Raw genomic sequence first — 12,012 nt, forward strand, 5'->3', positions numbered from 1 at the left:
CTGTGTGCCTGAAATTTCTATTAAAGTTCCAGAATGTATTAAAGTTCCAGAATTGTAAGCAAACAAAATAAGGAATAAATGAAAATAGTCCACTAGACGGTAGTGCCTCTTTTGGAGGGCTCTTTTCCTCAATAGCCAGATTTTATGACTATCTTGCAGCAGAAACGCCAGAAGCCTACAGAAGCTAAGTGACTTACCCACAGTCCAAAGATTTATATGACAGACGATTGATCTATAATGGAGAACATGGCCCAAGGAACTGGGACTCAGGAAATTTATAAGTATTGGGCCTGGGACAGTCTGGGAGGTATAGGTGGATTACCCTTGCTGGGAATGGGTAGAGAATAACATGGAGGTACAATGTAACAGGAACCCTAGAGAAGCCTAGCCTCATCACAAAGCCTCTCTCACAGTTTCTGGAAAGAGAGGGTGGCCATCATGGCATGATTAATTTGTGTCTATCACATCACCACTTAGAGACAAGAGTTAATGTATTCAAGAGGAATCTCCTGCAGCCTGGCCTCCCAGGAAAGGAATTGTCCTCCACCAAAGCTCCATGGAAACTGGTTACAGTTTACACAGAAGACGAACAGTCCTGGTCATTGGCAAGGCTTGGACCCCAGCCCTCTTTTCCCACATCATGCCAGAGGAGGGTCTTGTGCTTCCCAAACATGCACATGGATGGGGCAAATCCTGCCACGTTAGATAGCTAGAGTTATAAGACTTGGTTCTCATATGCCAGGTGAGAGAACACCAGACAGCTTGGTGCTTTCTTTAGCCATGATTGATGAGTGGCCAGGAGAGACTGGAGTCCAGGTTCTGCTATGTCATATCAGTAGTTTATTCCTGATCACATCAGGGGAAGGGCTGATGCTTCTCTAATCATATAGTTTAAATGCTTTACAATCCACGGGGCAGGAGCCTTCTCGTGGCGTCTGACTTTCAGGCCTGCTGGATCGTTGGGTATGACCCTAGCCAGGAATGTGCCAACGTAACAAGGGATCCTCACACCCACTACTGTTTCTTCCTCCATATATGTTCCCTAATAAACATTGCTTGGCCATTTACTTTGGTTTGCTCAACAACCTCCAGATCCATTCCAGTGCTCGACTTGAAGATTGGAGGTCTCAGACTAGAGGAATGCAGAGAAATGCTTTCACTCATTAATTAATTCATTGATCACCTTTTTCAGTACTTAGCAAGTGCTGAGACACAACAAGTGCTGGAGACTCACTAATGAGTGGAGAATGAGGCTCCTGTCCTGGAATGACTCACAGTCTAGAGGGTTTGCCTGGCTGAGGAGTTCACTGCTCAGACTCCTTCCCTGTGTCAGTTTCAATCTCTGTGAAATGAGTAACAGGGAAACATTTAACTGTTCACGTGTGTTGGGCTTAGGTAATAGTTGCCAACATTTTTACAATCTCGTGCTGGCTCCTCTCCATCTCCCAGCATGTGATCAGGCTTTTTCTGCTCTCCAATCCTTGATGTGTATCCATAAAAAACAAACTTATTTTAACATCAGTCTGAACAAGACTTGCAAAGAATGCAAATGGAAGACATTGCATAGCAAACATAAATAGCTTTTGAATGATCTCTATGAGTACCTGGCCTTATACAGGTGCACACTGAAAAAAATGATGAGTTATTCATAAGAACTCTGAGGCAGGCTAAGAATTACTAAATATACATATTTTTTGGCATATAATGATATTCTGGATTTTTTTTAGAGGAACCATACTAGAGTCTTACTGTTGGATTCTACTTGTTCTGGCTTCTAACACAATCAAATAGCACCATAACCTGTGAATAAAATTCATTTTACAAAAATATATGTCTATCGGGTCTGGCATGGTGGCTCATGCCTGTAATCCCAGCACTTTGGGAGGCCAAGGAAGGTGGATTGCGTGAGGTCAGGGCTTTGAGACCAGCCTGGCCAACATGGCAAACCCCCATCTCTACTAAAAATACAAAAATTAGCGGGGCGTGGTGGTGGGCACTTGTAATCCCAGCTACTTTGGAGGCTGAGGCAGGAGAATCGCTTGAACTTGGTAGGTGGAAGTTGCAGTGGGCCAAGATTGTGTCACTGTATTCAAGCCTGGGCAACAGAGTGACACTCCATCTCAAAAATATATTTTTATAAAAATATTTATATATATTTTGTATATATTTATATATATTTATATATTTTTATATATATTTAATATATATATATAATCTGTCATCTACTTACCTATCTATTCATTTTCTAGCCTATCATTTCTCTCCCCTGCATAGTTATCAAAGCAGGCATAGTGGTACAGAAACACAAGGTAGCTGCATAGGGTAAGCCATGCATGATCCTGAGTTCACACGGTAAGCTATGCACGATCCTGAGTTCTGATTTGATATAGAAATAAACATTCCAGCATTCGTTAAAGTACCTTTTGGATTAAACACATAAAATGCAATTATATATTATAATTTACCTAAAGCTTTTCCTTCAAAGACCTCAAACTGATACAAAGTTACTTTTAAAATAAAGATCCCCACAATAAAGATTCTACATGAATAGAAATAGTAGCAGCTGAAGTCTGTATTTTATCTTGTCCTATTTGTGAAACATACAGGTGTAGATCACAATCAGAGGCGAAACTTCATACTAAAATGCAGTGATATTCGGTTAGAGGAGGGTTTGGCTCACTCTTGGCTGCCATTCCCCTTAAAAACCCAGAAAAGCCTGCTCGCTGTGACATGGAAGCCAGGCATTAAACATGGCCTACTTGAAGTCTTGTTATTATTAATAAATCAAACAACACATATTTTGTGAGGGCTTAGACTGTTTCAAACACTACTACGTTCTACTAATAATGACTATATTCAGTCACATCACAAACTTTGAATGAAGGTTTACCAAGTTCTGACACTGCACTAGATGCTTTACATAAATTATCCCATTTAATACAATCCCAGTAACCCTGGGAGGCAGTGACTATTATTGTAATCATTTTGAAGACAAGGAATCGAGGGCCCAAAAAGGTTAAACCACTTGCCTGAGGTCATCACCCAGCTAACAGGTAGCGTAGTAGGATTTGAATCTGCTGGTCTATCTCCAAAGGCCACACTCTTCAGGACTACTCTGGATTCAAGACACCGGAAGACTACATGGCATCAATGCCTCATTGTTACGTATGAGTTATTTGTTCCCATTGGTAAAGACATCTTCAGGCTGGAAACATCATCTCCAGGAGGCCACGAAACACACTCCCTACAAGTTCTGGCCATTGTTCGGTGAGCCCTGGATCCTTTGGCATCCCCATCATGCTGCCTGGGATTACTCCTTGAGATCTTCCACATAAACCTGCTCCCCATTTTTAATAAGATCTAATTTTATTTCATTCTGCCGTGTATCACTTAATTTCTAAAAACTGACTTTATTTTTTAGAGCAGTTTTAGGTTTACAGGACTATATGGGGGAGTACAAAGTTCCCGTATATTCCTCCTACCCCCACACTGGCACAATCTCCCCCATTATGAACATCTTGCTCCACAATGTTGCATTTATTACAAATGATGAACCTACACTGAAACATCATTATCACCCAAAGTCCATTTTACATTAGCATTCACTCTTGTTGTTGTACATTCTATGAGTTTTGACAAATGCATAATGACATGTATTGTACTGAGTAGTTTCACCACTCCAAGAATCCTTTGTGCTCTGCCTGTTCTTTCCTCTCTACCCACCCTCCCCAACCCCTGAAAATTTCCCATCTTTTTACCATCTCCATAGTTTTGCCTTTTCCAGAATTATACAGTATGTAGTTTTCTCAGATTAGCTTCTTTATTTAGTAATATGCACTTAAGATTCCTACATGTCTTTCATGGCTTGATAGCTCCTTTGATCTTAGCACTGAATAATATTCTGTTGTCTGGATGTACTATTACTTATTTATGAATGATCTTAAAGCCACATTGTGGGCTTCCCGGAATTCTTCTCTGACTTAAGAAAAAATGCATATGGACTTTGCTAGGCAGTAACTGGATACTTTAACAGACCAACATTGGAAGGTATTCATGACTGACAATGGTATCACTGGATTACTCCTTCAGGATAAAACAGTTGTCTTTTACTAGAGTTCTGGTCACCCAAGGAGGAATGTATGATGGGGAAGCCAGGAGTCTGAGGCTCACTCAGAGGACCTTTGAGGGAAGGTGGCTTCTTAATGTCCCCATATGACACCATATGGACACCTCATCCTACAGAGGGGGTGAGCTAAGATCCCTTGAAAACCTAGCCATGCCTAGTATTACACTTTGGGTCCGTTAGCATCTTCACAGTTAACATCCTGGGATTTTCATGAAAGCAAAACACAGAAGAGCCGTTGGCTTATTCTCAGCTGCACAGAATTAAAATCACAAAACTAGCTTGATGAGCTAGAAAGGCTCCCGCTCAAGCATGACTGTTTTGCAGAAAGCACACTAGGCTGAGGGGCATTAAAGTGGAGTTTACATTGCCTGGCATCTTCTTGGCCAGAATTTATTAAAAGATACCTTTTTGCCTCACACCTAATAAATGATGATCATTATAGACCTCAAGGTCACTGAAATATCCTCAAATGACTTCTCAATCATTACATTTAACCCAGTGATGTTAAAATTAAACTTCTAGCTAGAATTAGTATATTTTAAGTTACAATTATTCAAAAATGGTCATCAGTCTATGTATAATATAAAATAATTATTCATGAATGCATTTAACTTTGTTAGAGTGTGATTATATGAATACTCTCTCTTATTTAACAAATGTAAATCAGGTCATAGCATTCTTTTAAAAACCCTCCAATACATTCCTATTATTCATTGAATCCAGACTCCCTTCTGTGACTTACAGATCCCTATCTTGTCTGATTCTTTCCTGTCCCTAATTCCATTTCCACTTGTTGAATAAATATCGGCCACACTGACCTTCTCTCTGTTCTTTGGATTCACCAATTTGGTTCTGTCAGGGCCTTTGGACAAGCTGTTTTTCTGCCCAAAAGGTCTTTTTCCAGCTCTGCACGTGAATGGCCCCTTTTCATGTCGTGCAGATCTTGGTGAAATGCTGTCCCCTCAGAGGTCACTTCCTTGACCACTCTGGCGAAGGCGGTGCACAAACCCAGTCACTCTCTATCACATTGCCTCATTCATAGCATTCTCAATAGCTGAAATTATCCTGCTTATTTAATTTATTCATTGCCTATCTCCTCTGCCATATATTTAAACTCTGCAAGAGACAGGGACCTGGCCTGTCTTTTCACTGTTCTGTTTTCCCAGTGGCTGGCAAATAGTAGGTGCTCCAAAAAATGTGGAAAAAAATGACTGAATTGATGACACCATGGATGCTAATCACTGTCCTTTGAGTATGATTCTGTGTCTTGTGAGTACATCTGTATATAAATATATGTGTGTACCTCTTGGTAGAACAACTCTTTTCTGTTCTCTCTTTTATTGTCACCTGTGCTCTTAGGAAACCTAGTTCACTGGCTGTCATTTATCTCTGCAGTCTTAAGTACTTAGCACAACATTTGACACATGGTAGTTGATGAATACATGTTTTTGAGTGAAAGAATAAATTTGTAGGCAATGCTGATGAATCTCTTTAAAAAGCGGACTATGCCATTTCGGTGTTGATATCGCGAAGGACACACTATCCTACAATATGATACCTTAGCATACTGAGTGTTTTAAGGTGAAGGTAATTGAGAAAACCTCAGAAGCAAGAAGGTCATGCTTTGACCTTCTTCTGCCTTTCTCTCCTGAAGTGAGCCTGAAAAGAATTATCTGACCTATTTCTCCAGAAAGCAGGTCATACAACCCTCATTCCAAACATGTCCTGCCCTATACCGAGAGGCCATGAAGAATCTGAACAAACAGGCCTTGCTAAGTTCCCATTTACCCCCAGTTAATTACCACTAGACCATACCCTTTTGTTCTCTAATCTTACTTCTGCACAGCTGTTCATAAAAAAGTTTGTCCTGGGTCTTTGGGTCTTCATTTCTGAAGGCTCCCATGTCACATATAACTTATATTAAACAAATTTGTCTGTGGAAGCTTGAATCAAAACAAGAAATTGTATGATTTTCTCTTGTCAATCTGTCTTTTGTAATTTTTTTTTTTTTTTTTGGAGAGAGTCTAACTCTGTCGCCCGGGTTGGAGTACGATGGCGCCATTTTGGCTCACTGCAACCTCCGCCTCCCGGGTTTAAGCAATTCTCCTGCCTCAGCCTCCCGAGTAGCTGAGACTACAGGTGCATACCCCTACACTCAGCTAATTTTTCTATTTTTAGTAGAGACAGGGTTTCACCATGTTGGCCAGGCTGGTCTCGATCTCCTGACCTCATGATCCACCTGCCTTGGCCTCCCAAAGTGCTGGGATTACAGGTGTGAGCCATCGCACCTGGCCCAATCTGTCTTTTGTTACAGGGGTCCCAGTGAAACTTACAATGGGTAAGGAAAAGATAGTACTTTGTCTCTTTTATAGCATATAGCAACATGATGCTAATATTGTGAATGCCAATCTCTAGTGAAGCTTTAGTGACAGGACACTGTCTCACCAGCCCTCTGAGGTCCCTGCTTTTTGGAAAAGTTTCCTTTTCCAAGGAGCACATGAATAGTTGGCAGGCTACCAAGGAGGCAGATAGCAGAATGTCTGCCCTTATCAACAACTAGAAACCTTCTTAATCCAATATTCCTGGTAAAATGATGGCCCTTGTCCTTCAGGAAATGGTTGGAGGATAGGATAAGGACTGACATTTATTAGATGCCCTTCATATGCCAGGCAGTGTCTTTGGTGCCAGATATACATCATCTTATTTAATTGTGACAACACTCCTATGAAGAGTTGTCAACTTAAAAACAAAGTGAGGAACCAGAGATTCAGAATATTGAGTTACTTGCACAATTTTACATACCTGATATTGACAGAGCTAGGATTTCAGTTTCTTTCTGACTCCAAATGCTGTGCTCTTTATACCACAGGCACCACAAAAGCAACCAAATAACAACAAAATCCTTTCTTGTATGATTCATTTGGGTTAACAAAACCCTCTTCTGAAATACAAGTACTCTCTGATAGAGTTATCCTACGAAGTCATTCACACACATGAATAACTTAGAATTCACATGCGTGTGAATAACTTTGATAAGATTAACCTTTACCTATTCTCTAATGGAGATCATTGTCCCAATAAGAAGGTACCAATTGGAATGAAGGGCTGGCCAGATGGAGAGTTTTTGAGAGTATAGCCTCTCAGGGAGGAAGACCTCTGGTAGAGTTAGAGACTGGGGACAATAAGAAGGGTGAGGGTGGTGTCCAAGGACTGCACCAACCTGACTCTGCACTAACATTTTCTATCAGGTACTCAGAAAGCTGTTTACTGAGAATTCTGACTGGTAAGACGGCAAGTGTATGAGAGCCAGCATAGCAGGAAAGTTATGTGTATGAGATCTAAAGCAGATCCTTAAGCTTCAGGTCTGCCCCTCATGGTCTATGTGACCTTGGTCAAGTCACTTACTCCATGTTCTTCACCTATAAAATGGTGACATCTAGTAATACATATTACACTTGGGTGCTGTTAAGGGTAAATGAAATTTCTCCATATACAGTGCTCTGAAAAGTATCTGGTAGCTAGTGATTCATAAATGTCAGCTCTTAGTGTGCAATAGCCCATACCATCTGACGGTCCTATTTGGTCATCAGCAGATTACAGACTGTGAGTCCCATGTGATCCTTCTAGTACATGTACAATCAGACCAGATGATTTGGAGCTTGATTGTAGGAACAACTGTGCAAAAAAGAAAATGTTTTTCAGTATTCCTTAACTTGCAAGAGTTTGAGTTAATGGGAGTCCCTTATCCAGGAATGTAGGCCCCTTCTGACTAAAAGGAATGTTTATTTTGCCCTGACAACTCTGCTAATAATTTGCCTTAATGTCACCAATTTTGATTTTATTTTGGATTTGAAATGGGATTAGTTATGTATTGATCTCAATCAAATGTTACTTTTATGCAGACAAGCTTCCATTGTGTTTTACTGTTTGTGACAATCTCCTTATACCACATTCAACAGGAGAATGGGGCAATATTCTTGTTCCAGGCCCAAGAAATTGATATAATTCTTCTAGTATTAGTTTCTCATGCCAACTCATTCTGAAAAATATGACTTTATTGTCATTAGTATTATCTTTACTTCTCACTTCTTTATTTTGGGGCATTTGCTTTGTCTTTTATAGTATCTTACACCTCTATACCTTGCTGCATGTTAAGACTCAGAAGTTCAGTGGCAGGATGCCTTATAGGTTGATCCACTTTTCGGTAATCAACTGAAAGGCTGATGGGCTACAATATAGTTGGGTTGCAGCAAAACATTCATCCTAATGAAATGTGACTTTATGAAAGAAATGCTCCTAATCCTCTCAAGGACTGAGCCAGGTCATCACGGGTAAATGAAAGGTATTTGAGGTTTCTTTCTTTTTCCAAAAAAACATGTTGGGTCCACCAGCTGTTACCCAGCATATTAATAAAAATCTTGTCAGCTTAGAGTTATTGCTGTTCCTGAAGAAAAGATAAATGTATGTATTTTTAAATCTGGACATATGAGGTTTTAAAAATATTATTGTAGAGTTCTCCTGGCTACATTTCCTTAGCTCTTTTCCAAGCCTTGGGCTGGAGAAACTTAAAAATGTCTCTGTGCCAAAGTTAAATATTAAATGAAAACCTTGTGTCTGAGGAGCTCTAAGATTAATAAATGGTGGCAAAATAGGTGAGATCCCAAATCATCAGAGAAAGCAAGCTGTAAAATGAATGAAGTTGTATTGTAAAAAGTGTCACCTTCTGAGCTGCAGAATCAAACCCACAGGGAAAAGATGAACCACAGAGTATTTCAGGCTTGGAGGAGGCACCATCTCTTTGAAGGTGTTACGGTACTACACTTATTATTGTTAAGGTAGAATGCAAAAACATATCTGAAGGAACCGAAAAGAGTTAATGCTTTACACAAATTTGTGATGCAATATCATAAGAGAGTCCCCCTCCTCTGGAGGACATAATTTTTTTTTTTTTTTTTTTTGAGACGGAGTTTTGCTCTTGTTGCCCAGGCTGGAGTGCAATGGCACAATCTTGGCTCACTGTAACCTCTGCCTCATGAGTTCAAGCAATTCTGCCTCAGACTCCCAAGTAGCTGAGATTACAGGTGCCTGCCACCACATTTGGCTAATTTTGCATTTTTAGTAGAGATGGGGTTTCTCCATGTTGGTAAGGCTGGTCTCGAATTCCTGACCTCAGGTGATGCACTGGCCTCGGCCTCTCAAAGTGCTGGGATTACAAGCGTGAGCCACTGCACCGGCCAGGACATCAACTTTAACTGTCAGTAGTACTGGCTTCTGAGAGTCAAGTCCAATTATTATGGTGAATATTAATTTTAATAGTGTCATATTTTCCCTTGAGGTCTATTATATTCTTTCTCAAAGAAAACACTAGGGGAAAATGAAGTATTGTTAAAGGATTATATTAATGAGGCAGGAATATAAAAGTTTACTTTTCCTTTCCCAGATAATTGTAGTGATAATTTGCTTCCCAACCTTAAGCATGGATTGAGTGAGCTGTTAAGTCTCAGTTCTTCTTTCCCAAGTATGCCTCAGTGATTGGGGAACATGTGCTGTAAGGTGGCCTGCAAGGTAGAAAGAGCCTATGGGCTGCAGAATCCTAGCCACCTGGATTTGGATTCTGGTTTTGCCACTGATCAGCTGTGTAATCTTAGGGAATACACAGCCATATCTTAGCATGAAAAATTGGAATAATAATCCCTATGGGGATCATATTTGGTAACAAATGCTGAGGCCTGACCATTAGCAGAAACTCAACAAAGGGTAGCTTGACTAATATACAGTATATAGCCTTTGTATTCTTGCCATTACTGTGGTTCCAGGATCCAATAGGATATTCATATTCTTTTTACCAGCCAGCTCTTTTTAGGCACATCTATGAACAAAATTGTCTTTAAAAGAAGTAATATCTCTTGGGTTTGTTGAGCTAACATTTGATATATAAATACTACATATTAGCCTAAGAAAGAAAATACCTGTGGTCACAACCACTTTGTGTTGCATTGAATGGTGTTTAGAACACTTTTCTGAAATTGGAATGTAATTTAAATAATTTTGATTAGGCATCAGAAGAGAAATCTGTTGTGTTAGAGAAGAGAATGGTATTAAAAACATCTAGCAACCATGAAATGTTAACATTCTTAGGTTGGGTGCCAAGAACATAGATTTGACCAAAAGGAGTTCAAGGACCAATGGAGGATTACTCTGGTTACAGGGATCCGTGACTTATGCGAATGATATTGAGAAAATACCACATCCTAATGACGCAAACTAAAACTAGATGTAGTATAAGTTGTTCCAAGCTTTACCTTGAAGAAGGCCTGGGGACGAATTTGGGAGGGGTTTGTACAGCAAATGTTAATATCACAAAAGAAGGAATTTGGCCTCCAAAAAGGATTAGACTGGTGCATATGCTTTGAAACATCTTGGATACAGCAGTCTTGCTGTAATTCCCTCTGGCTTCATTGTAGAGAGTGTAAACAAAAAACGACATGATTGTGGATTTTCATTGTATTCCCTGTTCTACTAGATACCCTTAGCTGAATGGATGGGATGTTGGCTGGGGATTGTGAAGTTCATTCTCTTGCTGTTGGTTGGTGTGAGTTTGAGCAGTTGTACCAGACTGGAGCTAAGATTGAAGTCTGTGCTTCCTGTTATTCTGAGAAGGGTGAAGCTTCCTCTAAGACAGAGCAGAATACTGAATCAGCTGTTAATTTTGATAGCCAAGACCATGTCTCTGTGAGCCATTTCATAATGTAACTTGTTGCATTGCCTACACTTGGTGGCCAATGCAGCATGTATTATATTCTGTTATTCCTTGTATCCTCTTTGTTATGTTTTTTTCTGTTAACTATTATTAACTGTTCTCTTAATAACCATAAGGAGAAAGTATGGTTAACTACTTCATTAATTCCCTTAAAAAATGCAACTATTTTATGTGTTGAATGGTACCATATTTATACTTGAATTATGGGATGGTTTGACATGATAGCTAACATTTATGGAGAACTTACTATTGGCCAGACACTGTTAAAAGCGCTTTACATTGCTTAATTGATTTAGCACCTATATTATGTCACACTTAATTCTTAGAAAAATCTGCCTGACTGCAGAGGTTGCAGTGAACCAAGATCTCACCACTGCACTCCAGCCTGGGCGACAGAGGGAGACTCCGTCTCAAGAAAAAAGAAAAATCTGCCTGACTGAAAGCTACTACTATAATTATTCTTACTTATCTATGTGGAATTCGAGGCACAGAGGTTTTAAATAGCATGTCAAAAGTCCTACAGTCAGTAAGTAACAGGACCGGAATTTGAGCGCAAGGAATCTACCCCCAGGTTCTAAGCACTTAACTACTAACAACATATTACCTGTTTGAATGGAAACTTTGAATATTGAATAGATCATGATGTACACGCACACACATGTATGTACAGGGGCACATACATAGTTTTTCATATTCATGCAACTCACAATTGAATTTGCAATTTTATACAAATGTTGTTCTACTCTTTATATTCATTGAGCTGCCAGATTAAAATTCAGACTTATTGAAGAACAAGAAGAACTTTATTTATTAAAAAATCTCTGGCTACCTCTTACATGCAGAGAACTCTAGTATAAATTGGAAACAAAAATAAGCACAATCTCTAATGTTTTGTGAACCTTAAGACAAGAAGATAAGAAAATTCTCATGCACAAAGCTTCTATTTAAAAAGTTCAGTTAGGTGTTGACAGAATTTGGGGGTGATATGGTTTTCCAGGCTTCTGGTGGGTGATGGTCCCTGGGCCTGAGAAGGTGGAGGCTGTTCTTACCACAGAGAAAGCAAGAAATCCTAGGTCAGCCAAAGAGACAGTTCTTCTAGGTCAAGCCTCCAATTACTGGAGTCAAA

At 39.7% G+C, this 12,012-nt stretch overlaps 1 protein-coding gene and 1 long non-coding RNA gene across 18 annotated transcripts in view; one reads left to right on the plus strand and one right to left on the minus strand.

Moving 5' to 3' along the window:
- LOC135969477 (uncharacterized) overlaps positions 1–12,012 on the plus strand; it is a 127,502-nt gene that overhangs the window by 41,947 nt on the left and 73,543 nt on the right. The window lies entirely within an intron of this gene.
- The window catches only part of COL8A1 (collagen type VIII alpha 1 chain), a 150,926-nt gene that overhangs the window by 23,564 nt on the left and 115,350 nt on the right, over positions 1–12,012 (minus strand). For 6 of the 16 annotated variants that reach the window (XM_005548311.5, XM_005548309.5, XM_074033600.1 and 3 more), the window contains one exon: positions 7,690–7,801. The exons of the other annotated variants lie outside the window; for them this stretch is intronic. In XM_005548311.5, coding sequence (XP_005548368.1) covers positions 7,690–7,692 — 3 coding nt within the window. In that variant the 5' untranslated portion in view covers positions 7,693–7,801. The remainder of the gene's footprint in view (positions 1–7,689; positions 7,802–12,012) is intronic. 16 annotated transcript variants of the gene reach the window in all.

This window comes from Macaca fascicularis, chromosome 2, assembly GCF_037993035.2.
Source record: "Macaca fascicularis isolate 582-1 chromosome 2, T2T-MFA8v1.1".
Classification (NCBI taxonomy): Eukaryota; Metazoa; Chordata; class Mammalia; order Primates; family Cercopithecidae; genus Macaca; species Macaca fascicularis.